The 23,614-nt window shown below is 38.5% G+C and overlaps 1 protein-coding gene across 1 annotated transcript; it reads right to left on the reverse strand.

Annotated features, from left to right (window-relative positions):
* Positions 1 to 1,332: 1,332 nt before the first annotated feature.
* Positions 1,333 to 12,382, reverse strand: LOC143711100 (tripartite motif-containing protein 16-like). The gene is made up of 9 exons (XM_077202429.1): positions 12,334 to 12,382; positions 11,362 to 11,394; positions 10,866 to 10,898; positions 4,511 to 5,118; positions 4,332 to 4,427; positions 3,987 to 4,220; positions 3,751 to 3,901; positions 3,108 to 3,167; positions 1,333 to 2,272 (listed from the first exon to the last, which is right to left on the reverse strand). The coding sequence occupies exons 1-9, from the start codon at positions 12,347 to 12,349 to the stop codon at positions 1,743 to 1,745; spliced, it is 1,761 nt and encodes a 586-aa protein (XP_077058544.1). The 5' UTR covers positions 12,350 to 12,382; the 3' UTR covers positions 1,333 to 1,742.
* Positions 12,383 to 23,614: the final 11,232 nt, after the last annotated feature.

Consider the following 23,614-nt stretch of genomic DNA (forward strand, 5'->3'; position numbering starts at 1 on the left):
TTCTGAGGCTGATTCTTGATGTCTGTGTGTGCCTACATAACCTTTTTTTTTTTTTTTTTATTCTTTCTGTATCTTTTTTATTGATTTGATCATCTGGATTCCATTGGATTCCAAAAGGCTAAAATGGTATGATCTACAATGTCAGTGCTGTTATAATCCATAAGGTAAACTTAAATCAGAATTTTGGTTCTATATGAGGTCAGTGATTCAGGTCAAATGATTGTGATATAATGATTATGTTAAAACACAACAACAACATCAGATCACCTTTTCTATTTGATCATCTGGCTGTTATAACTCATGTACAACAGCCAAACATAATCTAAAGTTAATGATGTGAGGGTCAAGAGTCCAACTAAAACAAACACTCATCTCCATAATGGTGACATGAAATTCCGGTTTTCTCCTTCAGTGATTCTGCTTGTCATCAGGTGTCTTCAATAATGCTCAATGATCACTCAATTATTCACTTAATTATCTCATTAACTTTAACACTTCTTCAGTGTTCATTTAACACTCAGCTCAGAGTTTAATTGGGTCGCTTAAAATGACTTCCATGATGTTGAAGTTACATGAACAAAGTATGTTTGTTTAACGAAACCCAGTTATGTGGAACCTTTTTACATACAAAAGTTTAGTAAAGCCGACACATCATTTTTTGAGTGCTGCGCATGCGTTTTAGCTTATTGTGATGTATTCAGTTAAATAAAACACATGTAAGGGATGATAGTGTTGATGATTTACCTTGGATACGAGTGAGAGTGAGCCTGCAGTGTATTCGTGCATTGCACGTGGTATCAGGGCAACAAATTTGGAAATCCACTGTCTCCTCAAAAGAGTCTGTTTGCAAGCAGCAGAAGTCCACTTATGGCGCCGGGAACAAACGTACTCTGGCTCGGACCGCAGCAAACGAGCCCAGTGTTTAATTCAATTCTGAAACGGACTGGTAACCAGTGCAGAGAATTTAGGATTGGGGTGATGTGGTCTCGTTTTCGGCTGCCAGTGAGTAGATGGGCAGCCGCATTTTGGACCATCTAAAGACGAGAGATAGAAGAGAGAGGTAGCCCGACATATAATGAGTTACAATAATGAAGTCGTGTTGAAATAAATGCGTGAATAATTGTTTCGAAGCTATTCCTGTTTAAAAATGGCTTGACTTTGGCTATCCGGCGTAAATGGTAGAAACTGGTTCTAACTGTGGCATTAATTTGTTTGTTCAGTTTAATAAAGGAAAGCCATTGTGTTTCATATGACATATGAGATCCACAGCCAATAGCGTTTTCTGACGGTGAATCCCAAAATCTGAGCTGGAATGAAGACAACACGACTGTCTTGGTTTTCTTTTGCTATTTATTGATAAATCCTTTGGAGGTTCAGGTAAATTGTTTTTGCACCAAACAGCATATAAAATATTAAAAAGTAGGCTATTATAAAATATCTTTCATTAACACAACAGAAAATCAGATATGGAAGTTACATTTGATAGTCATGTCATTGTGCCAAAAATGTCATCAAATCTTTTGTTTCATCTAATTCCAACTAAAAAATTTAAAAAAAAATTTTCAGCATTCCAACAAGGTACGAGTTTCTACTCATACATTACAAACATTTGATTATTTTGCTAAACCTGTTATCATATCTGAGATATCAGCTGTTGATTAAGTAGTTAGAAAAGAAGTGACTTTCATCTCACTGCTTCTGATTTAATCGTGGTGCTTAAACATGTGATATGGCAGGATAAGTTACACTGTTAGATGAAACAGTTTCAATGTTGTGTCATTTTGTACTCCAATCCCAGCATAGAGCGGTTGAGTGAATGTGGCCTGGACTCTGTGGATCAGAGTAATTGTATCCGAGACACTGAAAAAGGACAAAATCCCAGCGCTGTGATCCACATACACTCCTATTCTACGGCCGGACACTACAGGGAGAACAGAGTGTGTGTTATTGTGTCTGAATGAGCAACTGGAGCTAGAGCAGTACAATCTCCAGGACTGATTATTATATCCAAATCTACTATCATTTCTCATTCCCTTCCTTTTGATGCTCTTATATGCCACTGCTATATGAACACCCTCACGACCGCTGTACTCAACCTCCCAGTAACAGCGTCCACTGAAACTCTCCCTACACAACGCCTGAGCGTGATCAAACCGATCCTGATGATCAGGATATTTGTATTTATTGCCGGTGTGAGTGATCACGGTGTTGCCCTCGAACAGATGGAGACGTTGACACACTGTGTTTGGATCCAAAGTGAATGGATGGAAATCTGATGAAAACAAACACATCCGCATCTAAACCGTGAAGTATGATAGTATGGAGGGATTATTGGGTCAGATTGAAAACTAAAAATCTAAAACAAAGTCTTAAACGAAAACTAAAAGTCTAAATCTGAAACTAAAAGTCTAAGTAAAAAACTAAAAGTCTAAGTTGAAAATGAATTTGGTATTTAGGATTGGGCATTTTGTATTTAGGATTGGGCATTTAATCATTTAGCCATTTAGGATTTAGGATTGGGAATTTGGGGATTTAGGAGTGTATGCAAATAAGGAGGCATGGGCCAAATACTGGAGGCTGGGTTGGAAATGGCTGGTGCGCAGAGGCTCCTTATGGACAGCAGAGGGAGATCCCAGTGCTAATTCCCAATCCTAAATCCCCAAATCCCCAATCCTAAAAGGCGAAATGACTAAATGTCCAATCCTAAATACCAAATGCCCAATCCTAAATACAAAATACCCAATCCTAAATACCAAATTCAATTTCGACTTAGACTTTTAGTTTCAGATTCAGACTTTTAGTTTTAGTTTAAGACTTTTAGTTTTAGACTTTTAGTTTTCAATCTGTCCCAATAATCCCTCCATATGACAGTCATCATTTACCAAAAAAATTATAACCTTGCCATACTTCAATACTTCAACTTTGTTTTATTGATTTTGAACAAGAATTATAAATCACTCCCAAAAACATTAGTCTGTAATGGCATGGTGCAATTTTAGCTATCCTAGGAGCTCACAAACATTAATTAAATTTAATAAATTAGCTCATGTTTTTTGAACAATTAACGTATCTAGTCTGTGTTTGTTTGTGTTTTCGTAGTAACTTACATTGTACAAACTCCTCTCTGGTCTGATATTCAGGAGACTGAATGACCTGGATGGTTTTCACTACGAACACCAAAACACATCTGAAGTTTAAGTCTCATGTCAAGAGAAAATTAGTCCTATTTATATTTAAAGTGTTAGTTCACCCAAAAAGGAAAATTGTGTCATTAATTACTCACCCTCATGTCGTTCAAAACCCTTCAGACTTTCATGTAACTTTGGAACACAAATGAAGATATTTTTTATGAAATCTGAGAGCTTTCTGTCTCTCCATTGACAGCTACGCAACTACCAGTTGCAAGGCCCAGACAGGTAGTAAAAACATCATTAAAGTAACCCATGTGACTTCAGTGGTTTAATCTCAATTTTATGAAGCGAAGCAAGTACTTTGTTTGCTCTAAATGTTTGATGTTGTTTGAAAACTCTTTAAATAATATTATTTTTAATATTACTTTAATTATGTTTTTATTTGTGTTCAGAATATGAACGAAAGTCTTACGGTTTGGAACGACATGAGGGTGAGTAATTAATGACAGAATTATCATTTTTGGGTGAACTATCCCTTTAATGAACGAGAATACAGGTCCTTTATCACAATATGCTAATTTTTTGAGAAGGACCTGTAACTAAACCCCTATAAAAGTACCTGCTCCATATATCTTTTGTGTCTCCTCACTGCAGAACTGCTCCAGTTTGTCTATGAGTTGAGATACAGATTTCACTACATCATCAAAACACAGATGAGAACTGATAGTGAACACGTCTGTAGATCCAGAAAGATAGAGAGATGGCAAACTCTACAGACACAAACACAAAAACACAAACTCGCTGTAATTCCAGAAGCTTGTTAAAGTCCTCCGTGTTTGAGAAGATCTCTGTTACCTGGAGGAAATGAACATGATCGTGTGTGTGTGAAAGCTTCTTCAGCTCAGTGTCTCTCCTCCTCAGATCATCGATCTCCTGCTTCAGTCGCTCCAGTCGTTCTTCAGCTCGACTCACTGCAGATCTTTCCTGATCTCTGATCAGCTGCGTCACCTCTGAGCGACATATCTCAATGGAGCGGATGAGCTCAGTGAAGATCCTCTCACTGTCCTCCACTGCTGTCTGTGCAGAGCGCTGTTACACACACATCACAATCACACAGTGGCTTCAGTGTTACTAGAAGAGCTCCAGCACTGGAGGAAAGTCCAAACTGAGACTCAAACTTCTGTTCTTCTCCAAACTCACCTTATGAGACGCCACAGCCTCTATCAGCGCCTGCAGATCTTTCTCTCTCTGCTGGATTCTCGTCTGGATGTTTCTCTGTGTTTCTTCTAAATGTCTCTGAAGAAAAATATAATTAAATTTATACTACCACTCAAATGTTCAGTGTTGGATCACTCATGAGATCCAGTATGAAGCCGTACCTGTTCCTCTGTCCTCGCTGCTGCAATTGATATAGTGTCATGATTTCTGTGTTCATCCACCAAACACAGCATACAGAGACACCGATGGTCGGTACGGCAGTAAATCTCCAGCATTTTACCATGTTGAGTGCAGATCATCTCCTGCAGTCGTCCAGTGGCGTCCATCAGATTGTGTCCTTTACCTCTGAAGAGACTCTCGTGCTGTTCAAGATGAATTTGACAGTAAGAGCTTCGACACTCCAGACACGACTTCACTGCTTTCTGTTTTCTTCCAGTGCAGGAGTCGCACTGCAGATCAGATCCAGTGTGAGGAACTGCAGGAGCAGCAGGAGGAGCAGGAGCAGATTGGAGTCTCGTCTTCTTCAGTTTCTCCACCATCCCAGCAAACACAACATTCTTACCTAAAACAGGTCTTGGTGTGAAGGCCTGTTTGCATAAAGGACATCTGTAGACTCCCTTCTGATCCTCCTGATCCCAGCAATCTGAGATGCAGCTCATACAGTAACTGTGTCCGCAGGGAATCGTTACTGGATCCTTCAGGAGATCCAGACACACTGGACAGCTGAACTGATCCTCAGCCCATGAGAAACTGGCTTCTGCCATTTCTCCTTTTAAACACACAGATAGAGAGATGATGCACACTTCAGTATGACAGTCAAGTTCCTTCTAATTGAAGGGTTTATATATTCCCGATTACATACCTAACAAACAGGTTAGTCTTACATACCTAACAAACATGAAATCTCCTTCATATTTCATGGAAGAAGAGCTCGATTGCTTACAGAGAGGCTTTAAAAGCTGCTAGATCTGCTTATTTTTCAACCCTATTAGAAGAAAATAAACATAATCCTAGGTATTTATTTGAAAAAGTGGATACACTAACGAAAAAGAAAGCTTCAAGCCCAGAAGTTTCCAAGAAACACAGCAGTAATGACTTTATGAACTTCTTCACTTATAAGATTGATAATATTAGGGACAAAATTATAACTATGCAACCGTCTACTACAGCATCGCATCAGGGAGTGCATTATAGTCTCCCTGAGGTAAAATTTGATTCATTCATTGCCATAGGAGAGGAAGAATTTTGCAAACTCGTTAATTCATCAAAATCGACAACATGTATTTTAGACCCTATACTGACTAAACTATTGAAAGTAGGGCTGGGCGATATATCGCACGATATTGTTATGCGCATCTCGTCAGTAAAGCCGGTTCCTTGATTAGTAGTAAATCGCCTTCACCTGCTTTCAGATGGAGCGGCATTTACTACAAAGAGCCGTAGTTAACTGACAAGCTGAGCCATATCGCGGACGTATCGCGTGCGATAATTAATGCGATATGGCTCAGCTTGTCAGTTAACTACGGCTCTTTGTACACAGCAAAAACTCCAGTGTTAAATTAACACTCCCGGGAGTGTATATGAGTCCACTCAAGAGTGTTGAAGTTAATGAGATAGTTAAGTGATTAATTGAGTGATGATTGAGCATTATTGAAGACACCTGATGTTAACAAGCAGAATCACTGACTACGTTTACATGCAGCCAATAACCCGTTCAAAACCGGGATATTAGCAATAACCCGGTTTTGAACGGCCATGTAAACACCGGCAAAAACCCGAATATGCTCATATCCCGGATTTTAAAAAACGGGATATTATACCTGGGGTACCCCTTTTCTAACCCGAATTTTTGGTCATGTAAACGCGCATCGGCATATCCCCATAGTGATGTGTGTTCTGCGCATGTTCTATTCGCAAGGAATATTGGTCTTTTGAGTAGAGAAACTTCTCGCATACAAAACCCCGCGTGCAGTATACCGGAAGTAAACATGGCGAGACGCAGCACACCATACTTTTGGAGCGAGGTCAGTAACGTTACCAGCACCAAAGCGCAAACAAAGGCGATCGCTATCTGCCCCGAACTATTCATTATCCGCGTGCTGCTGTTGTTGTTGTCTTTGGATACAGGAAGAAGAATCGGAAATGACGCATATTGTGTCTTAAGGTTGTCCGTATGTCCAGACGCTAACCGCGCGTCGCGTTTACATCGGGATATTGCAATTCCATGTATACAGGAGTAACTCTCTCTGCTCACGCATGTAAACGGGTTATCCCTAATGTTTCAGAAACCCGAATAGTGACCTTAACCCGACCATAACCCGAAATTTGGCTGCATGTAAACGTAGTCATTGAAGGAGAGAAACTCAAATTGTAAGCCACCGTTATGGCGATCATTGGTTGCTTTAGTTGGGCTCTTGAACCTTATATTAGTAACTTTAGATTTTGTTTGGCTGATGTATCTGAGTTATAACTGCCAGATGAACAAAGAAAAAGGTGATCTGATGGTGTTGGTTATATTATGAAATCATCATTTGAACTCTATGATTTTGATTTATGTTGTTGGTTACAGCATAACTGTGATTCTGAATAAATATCCAGAATTTGAGCTATAATAAAAAGGATTTCTTAAAAGTTGTTTCTAAAAAAAAAAACTTTCTTATGGGCATTCACAGACTTCAAGATTCAGTCTATGCATCTCAACAATGGTGACGAACAGAATATTCAATTAGGAAAAGTAAATTACATAGAAAATTCAGATCATAATTTATTCACATCGCAATGCATGATGGGAGCCATTATTGAGTTGTGATTGGTGGCAGCCACTGCAACATGCTTTATTATTGTCACCATTGTTGAGATTCACAGGCTGATTATTGATGTCTGTGTTTCTAAATAAATTTAGTTGAATGTGTTTAGATCAGAGCAATGTTTATTAAACTTTTTGGATTATTAGAAACATCCCTATATTCATATATGCTGTAGAATCAAAAAGTTGTTGCCAACAAGTTAAACCAAACTATATCAATAACATTTATTTATCAGATCACAGCATGATTATGCCAGAACACAACCAACACTATAAGATCACACTTTTTTTGTTCATTTGACTGTCATAAATAAATAACAGCAGACAAACAAATTTAAAGTGAATGTATAAAGGTTGAGAGCCGAACTAAAGCAAACACTTATCGCCATAACGGTTGCTTACAATTTGTGATATTCTCCTTCAGTGATTCTGCTTGTTAACATCAGGTGTCTTCAATAATGCTCAAACATCACTAAATTAATCACTTAATCATCTCATTAACTTTAACACTCTTGAGTGTTAATTTAACACTGGAGTTTGTGCTGTGTAGTTAATGCCGCTCCATCTGAAAGCAGGTGAAGGTGATTTACTACTAATCAAGGAACCGGCTTTACTGACGAGATGCGCCTAACAATATCGTGCGATATATCGCCCAGCCCTAATTGAAAGAGATGCTTCCAGAAGTCATAGATCCTCTTCTTAACATCATTAATTCGTCTTTGTCTCTAGGATACGTACCAAATACCTTTAAGCTGGCTATGATTAAACCGCTTGTTAAAAAAACGCAACTTGATCCTACAGAATTAGTCAATTACAGGCCAATCTCAAATCTACCTTTTCTATCAAAGATACTAGAAAAAGCAGTATCCTCACAACTGTGTTCCTTTCTTGAAGGAAATGATATCTGCGAGGATTTCCAGTCAGGATTTAGACCGCACCATAGCACTGAGACAGCTTTGATTAGAGTCACAAATGATTTGCTCTTATCATACGATCGTGGTTGTATCTCTCTATTAGTGCTACTCGATCTTAGTGCTGCATTTGACACCATTGACCACAACATTCTCTTAAATAGACTAGAAAACTATGTTGGCATTAGTGGAATTGCATTAGCATGGTTTAAATCATATTTATCTGACTGCTATCAGTTTATAGCAGTAAATGAAGAGATGTCTTATCGATCACAAGTTCAGTATGGCGTACCACAAGGCTCAGTGATAGGACCGCTGCTGTTCACTCTGTACATGCTACCTTTAGGAGATATCATTAGGAAACATGGAATTAGCTTTCACTGTTATGCCGATGATACTCAGCTCTATATTTCTTCCAAACCTAACAAAACTCACCAATTCACAAAATTATCGGAATGCATAGTTGATATAAAAAATTGGATGACTAGTAATTTCCTACTATTAAATTCTGAAAAAACAGAGATTCTAATTATTGGACAAAAAACTTCCACACGTAATAACCTAGAATACCGTCTAACACTTGGCTGCTCTGTTAAGTCTTCGTCGTCAGTTAGGAACCTGGGTGTGCTCTTTGATACCAATCTTTCATTTGGAAGTCACGTGTCTAGTGTCTGTAAAACCGCATTTTTCCATCTTAAAAATATATCTAAATTACATCATATGCTCTCATTGACAAATGCGGAACAACTAGTTCATGACATCAAGGCTAGATTATTGTAATGCTCTACTGGGTGGTTGCACTGCACGCTTAATAAACAAACTACAGCTAGTTCAAAACGCAGCCGTTAGAGTTCTTACCAGAACCAGGAAGTATGACCATATTAGCCCGGTTCTGTCAACACTGCATTGGCTCCCTATTAAACATCGTATACATTTTTTAATATTGCTGATTACTTACAAAGCACTAAATGGTTTAGTAAGAGCGAGCTCTTAACACATTATAGTCCTTCACGTCTATTGCGATCTCAAAGTTCTGGCCAGTTGATAATACCTAGAATATATAAATCGACTGCTGGCGGTAGATCCTTTTCCTATTTAGCACCAAAACTTTGGAACAATCTTCCTAACATTGTCCGGGAAGCAGACACAGTCTGTCAGTTCAAAGCTAGACTAAAAACACATCTCTTTGACCTAGCATACACATAACACATTATCGACTTCTATAATTCAATATTAGGCTGCTTAGATTAGGTCAGCCGGAACTGGGAACACTTCCCTTAAATAATGATGTACTCGTTACATCATAAGAAGAATGGCATCTACGCTAATTTTAGTGTCTTTGTTTATCCCGAGGTTTTCCCGCAGCCTGCCGGATCCAGGCCGTTTCCAGATCTGACAAAGGACTTTTGCCTGGACCCGATGACAATGCAGTGCTGAAGTGCCAACTAGCCTCTCCCTATGGAGGGTCCCTATACCACTCTACAGATAAAGTGTTGTGGAATTTTTTGGTTCGCGTACCTACCCGAAGTGATAAGATAAAATAAAATTCTGCTTCAAAATTTATAGACAAGTAGTTTGTTTAGGCATGGTTTGTAAGAATTACAAACCTGCGCACATATATTCAAACGCACAAAACTATAGAATCAATTCTTAATGCGCATGTGAATGCCATCAGCGTCTATCACAGGTTCACGTTTAGTCTGTTTAGAGAGAACGGTGTCGTCTTAGCGGCCCCTAATTTAATAACAAACTATCATTTAGACGGAAGTGAATCAATCAAAACTAACTTTAGCTGGAAAAACATTTTTCAAGAACCACTATAAAACTAAACCAATCTCTGTTACCTTAAATTATATGTTTATCTCTGTAAAGCTGCTTTGAAACAATCTACATTGTTAAAAGCGCTATATAAATGAGGATGACTTGACTTGACAGGTATTGTGTGACTTAACTTGTTAATTTCAGTGTTTTTTGACTACACTGACTATGCTGTTTAGAAGACAGTTGTCTAAAATACTAAAATACTCTGAACTGAATATGATTGAACTCTTAACATACAGATTTTGCTTTAATAGTACTAGCATTACCAACTAATATATAAATAGTGTTACGGTACAAAATCATAATTGTATCATGATGAGACTGATGTCCAATATACTGACTCAATACACGTTTTAAATTAATTTCATATGTGCTTTAAAATAAATGTTAAAATTCTTTAAACGCAGTCAGTTTAGTTCGGTGAATAAAACAAAGAACTATATACACGCATTGGTTAATAAACTGAACTAAACACAGATGACAAACTAATCAATAATTACAGAAACCAATGAGAACATACACACTTAGAAGAAAATATAGAACCTAAACTGTTCTGTCAGGCTTTTCGTATAGGACCCATCATTTGATCATTTTACAGATTTAGTTTTAATTAATTAATTTTGTATTTTGTCAATAGAAAAAAATTAAATAACCCTTTAAATATGAACATAAACAAGTATTATGCAATAATTTAGGACATTTTTCCTTATATAGAACCTTTTTGGCTCAAAGAGGGCTTTAAAATTGTGTCAAGAAGCCTAGTGTTCTATATATAGAACCCCATTGTACCTTTTTTATACACCGGAAACAGGAAATAAACATGGGAAATTAAACTCAGCCGTAAAAGGAACAGAAAAACTTCAACATAAGAGTCTCTGAAGAGAAATAACCATAGCCGTGACAGCAATGATGAACATTCACAGTTTATCAAATCTATAAATATATACAAGTATCATACTTTTCTTTTCTTTTACTTACTGTGGGGGCGATCATCATCTGAATTTCTGCTCACTGCAAAACAGAACAGAAAAACACAAACTGTAAGGGAATCTGGTGAACATTATTAGGTGCACTACATGCTTTTAAAATGATTAAGAATGAAGAGATCTAATCTAGATTCATAAATGATTTAAATCATAAAGGCACTTCAATTATCTCGATCCATCACCCACTTTTTTCTTCTTCACTTCTGCTATAGCTTGTGTACTACTAATTATCCACAATCATTTCACACACACTCTAAGAAAAAAAGGTACAAAAGCTGTCACTGGGACGGTACATTTCTGTACCTTTAAGGTACCAGTATGCACCATTTAGGTATAAAGGTGTACCTTTTGAAAAGGTACCGCCCCACAGTGACAGTTTTCTGAGAGTGCACTATAATAAAAAATGAATAAAATATATTAATAACAAAAATAAAAATAAATAAATAAAACCCAAAAACACTACTTGTCAAATTCTTTAAGTGCCTTACTGTCGGGCCGATGGAAGTCCGGACTACTGCCAGCTGAAAAACACAAATTGCAAAAACATACAAAGTTTTCGACAATGAGAGGAAAAAAGCAACTTGTGTTTCAGAATCACAGTGAATGTTCTTGGATCAACATCACTTTATTTTGATGGTCCCACGCATTCGGTTGACTATAAGTAACTTTGCACTTAACTCTAATTAGGTTATTAGAGTATTAGTAGAGTATTATTAGACTGGTAGGGTTAGAATAAATTGACATGTAGTTGCAAAGTTGCTAATAGTCAGTAGAATGTCTGAAAGAGGAGCATCAAATAAAGTGTTAGCAGAAATTAAGCAGACAGTCTATTAATACTCTAATGACAGTTAGTTGACATGCATTTCCAAAGTTACTTTTAGTCAGTAGAGTGTTCAAAAGGGACCATCAAAGTAAAATATTACCCAACATTTTGTTGATCCTGGAACTTTGTGTGACTCTACCAGATTAAGAACACAGCTTATTTTATTAGATTTTGAGTCACACCTATTTTATTAGGTTTTGATTCACACACTTATTTTATTAGATTTTATTCATTTATTTGTTTATTTACACCGGCGGTGAAATAACACTCAATAGATCAGTGCTTATGTTTTAGTCCAATTTTAGCTACAAAAAAAAAAAACACGACAGAACATTTTCAGTTAAGACTTCTCAATCTTTCACAGTTCCTCATCGTCACTGAACGAAGTGACTGAGGTTATTAATCCTAAATAAAGCGACTTTTACCACTACCAGTTTTAAACGAATTAAAATTATGCCATGCATGTATTATTACTTCCTCGATATGCAAATGATCGTAAACAAATGGTCTACTTCCAGCCGAAATTACTCTTTTTTTACACTGAAATGTCATTGCCTTAGAAGAATTGTTTTTGGCTCTGATCTTTACATTTTGGCATGCTAATGTACTACATGTTTTGTAGTTAATCAAACCTTACCTGCACTGTGCTCCATTTTATGCTCCCGTTTGCGTTTCTCTGCGACTCTGGACTTGTGGACTTCTGAAACGTCATCAGTCGCTTCCCAAGTATTTTTTTTTTTTTAACAAAAAATCCAACATACAAACTCTTGTAGGGAAAAGATAATATACATGCCATGTGTATATACAAATGTTGTCAATATACAAAAAGTATTAACCAAGCAGAAAAAAGAAAGAAAAAAAACCAAAACGGGGGAGCTACTTCAAAATAAACAAGTCAAAGGCAGAAAGGCTACAGAAAATAAAAATAACATTTGGAGCGGCACATACAAGGGGAGATTAATCAAATAAATATTTTCCTAGATATGTCTCTACACATTTTCCTTGCAATTTTAGTAGATTTGATCTTTCTCAGTGAGGTAAAAAAAACATTTCAAAATAATTTATAAACCAAACAAAGGAAGGCTTAGAATATCTCCACTTACTGCAATGAATATGATATTTACCCATAAGAATAATATTGACTAAATCTGATACTGATGAATCTACATTATCCATATAAAATAGGATGTGTGGCAAGATGAAAGTAGGGATATTATCAATCTTAAGTACAGCCAATTATGTGCCGCGGACCAAAAGCGATTGGACACGGGGCAAAAAAAAAGAAAAGTCTCATCCACCACATCATGTTCCAGAGTCTAATCCACCATCACGCAAAATACACAAGGGTCTACATCATATTTGAATCTTTTTCTAAGAAAGTCAGCGACCGGATATATCTTATAAATTATTTTAAAGTGAGTCTCTTTGACTTTTGGGAAAATGGGCAATTTAATGAATTTAAAATGTTTTTTTCTATGGACAATGCAGCATGTTTGGAATCTGGACACACAATCCTCTGTTATAATCAAAAAACAATTTAGATTTCAAAGGATCATTAATATATTTATTATTTATATTTTTGTCAACTAAAGTATAATCATTAATAACTAAATTTGGTAAAGTTGGTATGGGTCTTCTTGTATATAACAATGTGCCTTGAATTAACTGTAATAAAGGTACAGGTATTGCATTACAGATCTTATTGTATTCTCTATATGTACAGTTTAAATTATATTTGTCTAAGAAAGCTTTATATTCCAAAAAGTTACCATTATCATCTATAACATCTACAAACTGAAAGGTTGGTGGTTCGATCCCCGGTTCCACCTGAACAAGTGTCGAGGTGTCCATGAGCAAGACACCTAACCCCAGCTGCTCCTGACGAGCTGGATGGCGCCTTGCATGGCTGACACCGCCGTCGGTGTATGAATGAGTGAGTGAATGGGTGAATGTGAGGCGACATGTAAAGCGCTTTGGTGGCCATTGGGTCTATTAAAGCGCTATATAAATGCAGTCCATTTACCATTTAATGACCATGTTGTTGATCCATGCAGAGAAAAGTTATGGGGGAATATCATTTTCCAATATTGGAGAATTTGTTTGTTGATAATTTAACAGGAATTTTGGTCACCTCAAAATCACATTGCAAAAGAAAATCAAGCCCTCCAACTTTTTTAAATAGATGTCTATGTATGTGAAACCACATAGAATCCGGTTGTGATAGATATGTTTTCAACCAGTTAATCTTAAAGGTCCCAAACATTGATTTAAAGTCCAAGGCTTTGATACTACCCATATCATACTCTTTAATGAGCTGTGATTTCTTAATATAATGGGTTTTATTTTTCCACAGGAATGGGAAAATAATTGAGTTGGCTCTCTTAATATTACCAGAAGAAACATACAGGGAGTGACATGGATAAATTATTTTGGAAATGCCTTCTGTTTTAGATAGAGTAACTCTACCAAAGATAGTGAGGTCTCTGGTAAGCCAGCGACTCAAAGATTTCTTCATATCCATTAATCGGTCAGAAAAACGAACATCTTCCCTTCTGATAGCCTTTTTAGATTAAACTATTCCTGTCTAACTTTGAACTTGAACCATTACCCATTTACTCAGAAAACACATTTCCAATTCACCTACTTCTTTAACCAGTTGTTTAACTACATTACAAAACTCAGTATCTTCCAAAAGGGTGTTGTTGAATTTCCATATGGAGTTTATGTTATTCTCTCTTCCACCTGGAGAAAGAGTCAAAAATATTACACAATGATCAGTTAGGGGTGATGCTGAGATTTCACATCTATTTACCTCATTAACTAGATTGTCTGAGATTAACCAATAATCCAATCTTGAGCACTGGCCATTATTAGATGAGTTAAACCAAGTAAATTGTTTTCTGAGTGCGTTTTTCATTCTCCAATAATCTATTAGATTGGCCTTTGTGATCAATTCAACTATTGTTTCATCAAATGTGTGGCAGTGTCTCTTTGATGGTATGCGGTCTAACCAAAGATCAGGGGCCATCTTAAAATCTCCCCCAATTATTACTCTATCCATTGAAAAAATAATTTTCCATTCTTCTAAGCACTTACTTAAGGATGAGAAGATTTTTTCTATCTGTGTTCTTTTGTTATAACCATACACACATAATAAAATGTAGTTTATACCATTCATTTCTGTTGCAACCATTAACCAATAGCTTGTAGAGTCACTTTTATGGTCAATAATTTTCCCAGTAAATCTATTTAATAAAATCATAACTCCTGCCGAGTGTGACGTTCCATGACTGAAAAAGATAGTGTCTCCCCATTGCTGTTTCCAAAATTTTGTCAACTTCCGCTGAGTGGGTTTTCTTGCAAAAAGTCACAATTAGCCCTTTGCTCCTTACAGAAAAGAAAAATAGCCTTACGTTTTACATTATCTTTCAACCCTCTAGTATTTAAAGAAATAAAGGACAACATTTAGGTGATAAGTAGATAACCTATAGCTACACAATGCACAGGAATGAGTAATTAGTCCTAAATCTACATGTTTAGAGTAACTAACCCTCTATACACTATACAGGGAGAAAAGGAAAACTACAAACCAAACCATTACTTTAGCAAAGGTCCATTTAAGTATGAAATCAACTTAACCTACTTTGTTGTAATTTTCTTAATTTTGAATAGAGCTATTGTTAGTAGACTACCATAACAAAAAATATCAAACCAGTTTTAAAGCATTTACACAGGTAAACAAAGTAAACATTCAGTATCTGCCATGCAAACATTTGGAGTCATCAACATATCATTGACCATGATCCGATCATAATATCGGATTATTGAACCTCGAATGTTCAGTGATGCATTAACAAACAAAGTGTAGGTAGTGTTAATACTCACGTTAATAATAGTGTTTATGTCAACCAAACAATAAAAGTAGAATTTCCCAGTCAAATGTGAGTGCAGGCTGAATTTCTGACAGCCATTCAAATGCTAGCAAAACAAGTGTTCAGTAAGGGTCTACTCTCCGGTTATCGATCAGAGTGTATCCTTCCTTTAAGAATGCCCTTTTACCTCTCTTTCTGGCTTCTTGGACCAGTGGCCATAGCTTTGCATGCGCCTCCCAGTCTTCTTTCGAGAAGTCTTCTTTGAAACGTATGTGCATGTCCCTACACACTCTCGCATCCTTCGACTTCTTCCAAATATCATCCCGCACCGTTCTCATCCCGAACTGAATGATGATAGCTCTCGTTGTGTTAGTTGAGGTAGCGGCATCGCCTTTTCTTCCCAGCCGGTGAACGGACTACGTGTCTCGCAGCCGCTCCACAGACATTGGAATGACTCTTGTCAGTATCCCGATGACAACTTCTCTTGTGTCCTCTCTATCCTTTTCAGGGAGACCAGACCAATCATCCTCAAATTCCATCTTCTTTTATGGGGTTTGCTCTGCACATGCTTCTTTTAACAGGCTGTTTTCTCTCTGAAAGCCTCCTATTTTTTCTGAAGCACGCTGATTTCTTCTCGGTTTTCTTTTGTTGCGGTTGTGTTGGCTTATTCAATATGTCTGTCAAAACTTTTCAAAAGTTCCGTCTGCTCATCCATTTTTCTGGTCAGAGCTTGTACTGCGTGTAAAATTGCAGCGCCAGTATTCGCGTCCTCAATTTCTCTTTGGTGTCTCTGTTTCTTTGGATTCGGCTGTTTAATTGATGTATGTTCTTTGTTAATTTTGTCTTCCTTGGATGAATGTTGCTCCGCTTCCATTTCTTCCTCAATGTCAAAATCTTCACATACATTGTGGAGAAAAGCCAAGTTGTAGTTGTGGACGGACATGATTCCAAAAAAAACCCCAGAATGTTATGACAGCTTATTTTGTCCCTTAATTTTGACACTACGTTAAATATCTGTTTATTAGAGGGGTTGTTACACTAGTTTATCACATTTCAAGGACTAAAAATAAACTTTTTACCGGGGCCTGCAAGAGTGCTACCACTCACTCCGCCATCTTGAAAACCCCTCGCTGCCCAAGTACTGTTCCAATTCAAAGTTCACATCTAGCCAAGTCCAGTTCAAATACGCGGATGTGTTCTTGATCCGCCACTTTTACCGAGGATGCATCGAGAGGTGACTTGTGCGGACTTGAGACAGCCAGGTATCCCAGAATGCATCTCGCACCATCCAGCGGCATCAATAGCAGAGGAGAAAACCCGCATAATATCAATATACTACTGTTATTGTGTCACGAAATGTAATTTTAAGAGTGTTTCAGGCGAGAAAGTAGTTGTTTAAAGCTCAAATCTGTGGTTTATTTATAAAGATAACGCCTATTTTCAATTCAAGATGGTGCCGCGGATGGCTGCCTCGGTGTTGAGCTCTCCAGCTATTGTGTTGTTTTTGTTCGTTTGTTCTGCGTTTAGTCATTCTTTTCCTATCAGTTTCACCAAAGACGAACTACTGGACATTAGGAAACACACACCAGAAAACTTTTCTACAGTTTTTGATTATTCGGACGTTTTGCTGGACATTCTCGTCGGAGGGGCAGCGGTGTTGTTCAAACGCGCTTTCAGACGCAAACGCGGGAAGCGTGCTGGCGCGCTGGTTAAACTCCGCGAGCGCGGCCTGCGCACTGCACTCCCCAGTATTCATCTCGCGAATCTCCGATCCCTTCCTAACAAAACGGATGAACTTCTTCTCCTCACCCACACTAACAAGGATTTTTTAAACTCTGCTGCTTTGTGCTTCACTGAAACCTGGCTGAGTGAAGCCATACCGGACAACGCAATATATCTGCCGGGCTTCCAGCTGTTCCGAGCGGATCGCATCGCGGAGCTAACGGGGAAATCGAGAGGTGGTGGATTGTGTTTCTACATTAACGAAAGTTGGTGTTCAAATGTAACAACACTGAAGAAGATGTGCTCTTCTAATTTAGAGGCACATTTCATAAACTGTAAATCCTTCTACTCGCCTCGGGAATTTTCCTCTTTCATTCTCGTGAATGTTTACATCCCTCCAGACGCGTGCGTGAGCGCGGCGCTACAACAGCTGGCTGAACAAATAGCTGAAACGGAACAAAGGTACCCAGACTCTCTTTTAATCATTCTTGGGGATTTTAACAAAGCAAATCTTTCCCGCGAACTACCAAAATACAGACAGCACGTTACATGTACCACCAGAGACAGAAATATACTGGACCACTGTTACACCACAATAAAAAATGCGTATCACTCGGTCCCACGGGCAGCTTTGGGGCTCTTTGATCACTGTTTGGTTAATCTCATACCGACCTACAGGCAGAAACTGAAATCAGCTAAACCTGTAATAAGGACTGTAAAAAGATGGACTAATGAAGCAGAGCAAAATCTAGAGGCCTGCTTTGATTGCACTGATTGGACTGTTTTTGAAGCTGCTACCAACGATCTGGATGAGCTCACAGATACTGTAACATCATATATAAGTTTCTGTGAGGATACATGCATTCCTACCAGGACATTCTTATCATTCACTAATGATAAACCATGGTTTACTGGGAAACTCAAACACCTTCATCATGCCAAAGAGGATGCTTACAGGAGTGGGGATAAAGTCTTGTATAACCAGGCCAGAAACAGATTGACAAAGGAGATCAGAGTTGCTAAAAGAAACTACTCTGATAAACTGAAAAAACAGTTTTCATCCAACGACCCATCATCAGTCTGGAATGGCCTGAGGAACATGATAAACTGAAAAAACAGTTTTCATCCAACGACCCATCATCAGTCTGGAATGGCCTGAGGAACATCACCAACTACAAGTCACCACCCCCTCGATCTGTGGACAATCAACACCTGGCGGACGATTTAAATTCATTTTACTGCCGGTTTGAAAAGCCCTCATTCACACCACACACCCGGTCTGATCTGCACTTCACACATTCACCATCACCTCCTGCACTCCCACTCCCCCCCCCCCTCCTGCCATCAAACCTGAGCTTAAGGTCTGTGTGGAGGACGTGAGCAGAGTCTTCAAAAAACAGAAGACTAGGAAAGCCTCAGGCCCAGACGGCATCTCATCTGCTTGTTTAAAAGCCTGCGCTGACCAACTGGCCCCGGTCTCCACGCAGATCTTCAATAGATCATTGGAGCAGTGTGAAGTTCCCTGCTGCTTCAAACGCTCCACTATCATTCCTGTCCCCAAAAAAACCAAAATCACTGGACTTAATGACTACAGACCTGTCGCTCTCACGTCTGTGGTCATGAAGTCGTTTGAAAGACTGGTGCTGGCCCACCTGAAGGACATCACCGGACCCCTGCTGGATCCCTTTCAGTTTGCTTACAGAGCAAACAGGTCTGTGGATGATGCAGCCAACATGGGACTGCATTATATCCTGCAACATCTCGACAGATCAGGGACTTATGCAAGGATCCTCTTTGATGACTTCAATTCGGCCTTCAATACCATCATGCCTGGTCTTCTCACAGCCAAATTGACCCAGCTCACCATGCCATCCTCGATCTGTCAGTGGATCACCAGCTTACTGACGGACCGGCAGCAGCGAGTGAGACTGGGGAAACACACATCCAAGACACTCACAATCAGCACTGGCGCCCCCCAAGGGTGCGTTCTCTCCACACTGCTCTTCTCCCTGTACACTAATGACTGCACTTCTAAAGACCCCACTGTCGGTGACGAGTCTGCTTACAGACTGGAGGTTGAACAGCTGGCTGTCTTGTGCAGTTATAACAACCTTGAGCTGAACACGCTCAAAACAGTGGAGATGATCGTGGACTTCAGGAGGAACAGCCCAGCACTCCTCCCCACTCACCATCATGAACAGCACTGTGGAAGCAGTGGAGTCATTCAGGTTCCTGGGCACTATCATCTCTCAGGACCTGAAGTGGGATAATCACATTGACTCCACTATGAAAAAGGCCCAGCAGAGACTGTACTTCCTTCGCCAGCTGAGGAAGTTCAACTTGCCACAGGAGCTGCTGATTCAGTTCTACTCAGCCGTTATTGAGTCTGTTTTATGCACTTCCATCACTGTCTGGTTTGGTTCAGATACCAAATCAGACATCAGGAGACTACAACGGAAAGTCCGGACTGCGGAGAGGATTATTGGTGCCCCCCTGCCAAACCTCCAGGACCTGTACTCTTCCAGAGTGAGGAAGAGAGCAGGTAAAATCATCACAGACTCCACTCACCCTGGACACCTCCTGTTTGAACTGTTTCCGTCAAGACGGAGACTCAGATCACTGGCCACTAGAACATCTCGGCACAGGAACAGTTTCTTCCCACAGGCCATCTCCCTTCTGAAAAGTTAACATATCTCCCAAGGCATATGCCTGTAAGTGCAATACTCCCACTGTTTAGTGCAATATCTTAAAAATTCAGGTGATATTTATATTTATATTTATTCATACTATTGAGAGTGAGGAGTCACGTGCCGATTTGGGCGGGGTCTGAGCCTGTCGGCCATGATGTTAGGAGATGCTATCGGTTGCCAGGGGCAACGCCTTCAGAACTTCACAGAGGCGCTACTAAACATTCCAGAGCTCTTTAATTTTCGCGCATTTATTATTTTCACGCATTTATTATTTTGGCGGGACAGAGACGGATCTACGAATATGAGGGGAAAAAAGGAAGAAAGTAAAGCAATGCAAAAAGATATGGCGAAAGAAAAGGGACCTTACAGGAACAAGCTCACACCAAGCGCAAAACAGCGGTATTTGGAGAAGTAGCATCAAGATATTTGTTCTTTTACACTAATAACAGTAGGCCTATTATTATTATTACTTATGTTGTCCAAAAAATATATATTCAGTTCTCAATAAATATTGTTAAGCCATATCAAGTTGTTTCAAGCATTTATTTCAAAGAAATAAAAAAGTAATGAACAAGGCACTCAAACAACACTTTTGCACATGTTCGTTAAGGCACAGCAGACAATCTTATCAAAGGCATCAGCCAACCAAGCAATCCAGCGTCTCGTCAGGTCAGAGACTTGCTTTCCCTGATGCTGTGTCCATTTCGGTAACCTAAAAAACTGTATTCCATTGTTCCTATGTTTTCCGTATGTATCGTGTGAGGTACTGGAGCAGTTTTTAACGCAGCAGTGACGTCCAGGCATGGTAAAACAGTGCGGAATTGCGAGAATCTCCTCTACTACCGAGTTAACAACACACGTAAACAATCATGTTTTCATTGTTTTGCCGCGGTAATCCTGCCAACATGGCGGAGAGGGGAGGGGCTCTGTACAATGACGACAACTCCTCACTCTCAATACAAAATACTGTAAATATGTTCATTATCTGTAAATGTTTATTCTGACAAAACCCAACTGTGACCATATATTTTTATAGTATTTTCATATTTTTTATAATTTTATTTGTAGAATTTGTATTACTATTTGTATTACTATTACTTGTTGAATCTGTATTTGTATATGTGCACTGTAAGCCTCAGTACCAAAGAAAATTCCTTGTGTGTGCAAGCACACTTGGCAATAAAGCTCTTTCTGATTCGGATTCTGATTCTGATTTGAAAAATGTATCTGACGTTTTCGGAGTTGTGAGATCCAGGCGATCACCGGGAGTTCAGCGCTCATTAACCCCGACTGGAACCGCTTTTCCTCGGCTAGTCCTTCTGATGTTTGCTGCTGGCTCTGATGTCTCTAGTCTAGTGGTTAAACATGAGATATAATTTGTCTTGTGTATAAGTCGATATTTGGTCTCATTAATCTATAGTTTGTTCCATGGCAAATCGTTTTGGCTGAGGGCAAAGTGAAGTTTCATAACTTTATATATTAACTTTGTAGCCTATTAGAGTGCTGACTTATGTTTGACTGAATTGTTTGCTTTATATCTCATTGTATAGCTTCTTATACCTTTTAGGCGACTTACTTCTATACTGGATATTATTGATCATTAAAACTGACAATTAACAAAAAGAGACAGGGTTGTGTAATTTTATTTTATATATTTTAAAATATACCTATAGAATATTTTTTATATTTATGTTACTATACATTCTCTTCACTGAATAAAAATGACACAACCCTGTCTGTTTGTTAAATGTCAGTTTAATGATCAATAATGTTTCATATTTTTAAAATGAAAACAAAAAAAGAAGCAGGGTTGTTTTTTATATTTCGTGTTGTTATAAATATATGCAGTGAAGATAATCGATGTACGCGTTGCCTGAACCAGATTTGTGTGGCCAATAATATGTTTAAGATTTTTTTAAATGAAAAGAGGCAGAGTTGTGTTTTATACCATATTTCGTTTTATTGTTGATGAAAAGAGGCAGATTGGTGTTTTATAACATATTTCGTTTTATTGTTGCCTAAAATATAAAGAGATAAGCGGAGTGGCCAGAGCGTGCTGAGTGACGCGATCAAGAACGCCGCTGTTCCATTTGCAGAATAACCGGACTCGCGTCCTCTCGTCCTTGGGAGTTCGTTCTCCTGAGTCGAACTTGGCAAGTCTGAACTACCAAGGACGCAAGTCCGAAGTTTGCGTACTGGTATTGAGAACAGTGTTGCCAACTTAGCAATTTTGTTGCTAGATTTAGCAACTTTTTAGACTACCCTAGCAACTTTTTTTTCAAAAAGCACCTAGCAACAAATTTAGCAATTTTTACAATTTATTTGGCAACTTTTAGCAACTTTTGGAAAGTGACTCTAATCCAAACAATATGCGTACAAGCTAGCTAAATAGATGAGCGGTTCATTCCTAATTCCTTAAGATCGTACTCCTTAACTATCGTACTTACTATCGTAAGACAAAATACAATGAGCGCAGGGGCGGGGCTACATAAGGTCTATATAGCCAGGCACAGAGGCTGCGGGCAGCAGTATAGCACGCATTTCACATTTTTGGTCAAATAATGTAAACACAGTTCCACTGGTTAAGAAAATAGCCAACATAAAATGCAATTGTTCAAAAGTGTTTACCTGTTCAACATCAATGCTGTATAAAAAAAAAAAATCTGATCATGAAAAAGTGTTTTTTGTATTACATTTACAAATGCGGTGTAGAGTGAATACAGGTAGAGTGGAACACCAGGTTGAGTGGGACCAGTGGCGCAAAAAGTGGGTATGCGCTATATGCGGCGCATAGGGGCGCCGCATCATGGGGGCGCCAAAGCGATGGTTAAAAAAAATGATTTTTTTTATAAGTTATATACATTTATATAAAAGTTATATAAGTTAAATATAAAAAAAGCTATATAAATTTTGGAGGACTAACAGGCTAGAGTAGGCGCCGGCACCCTCATAATATTCCATCATAGAATTTATTTTGACATAGAAGGGTATCGCGAGCGGGGGGGGGGCGCGCGCGTGAGCGCTGAATCAGCAGCACAGGAGTGCGTTATCGTTGAAACTCGAAAAAGATGAATGAAGCAAAAAAGCGGTCGGGGGCTAAAAATAGAAAAAGAAAGAGGTTAAAGGAGATGGTATGTCAAGGGATGCGACAGCAGCTAAATAAGTGGATGGTGAAATGCAACAGGTGTGACGTCTGTGCTTGGAGGAGGCTTGTGTAACGAGAATTTAACCCGTCTTGTAGGGAAAATATATTAGTGCTGCCACGGAAGACTGAATAACGAAAAGATCTTAGTCCCCGCTTTCAGTGCTTTTAATCTCACTACACACTAAATGGGTGTATGTTATGTTCTACTTTATTGGGTACAGACCGACGAGAGTAGGCTTCAGCCTAAGTAATGTCACTGAAGTAAAAGTAAAATGGGTTAGACAGTCTAATATACCCCTCCCTCCTCTGGTCTAATAAAGCAGCTGAGATGCCCCTACTCCTTGACAGCTCTAAAACAAAACAAAAATACAAAGAAGTAAATATGAAATCAAACAGTATTTATTCTTTGTCTCTTTTCTTCTTTCTTGTAATCAAATGTTCAATTCAGGGTTAATGACCACAAAATAAAAAAATAAAAAAAATAAAAAA

This window comes from Siphateles boraxobius, unplaced genomic scaffold (genome assembly GCF_051911475.1).
Source record: "Siphateles boraxobius isolate OS27281-9 unplaced genomic scaffold, OSU_SipBor_1 49, whole genome shotgun sequence".
NCBI classification, from domain to species: Eukaryota; Metazoa; Chordata; class Actinopteri; order Cypriniformes; family Leuciscidae; genus Siphateles; species Siphateles boraxobius.

Bases quoted from the DNA above. Each gene is read 5' to 3' on its own strand.
- LOC143711100 (XM_077202429.1), bottom strand. The intron at 5,119-10,865 runs GTAAGTAAAAGA...TGTGTTTAAAAG, and splicing joins AGATGATGATCGCCCCCACA to GAGAAATGGCAGAAGCCAGT. The intron at 4,428-4,510 runs GTACGGCTTCAT...ATTTTTCTTCAG, and splicing joins CAGCGAGGACAGAGGAACAG to AGACATTTAGAAGAAACACA.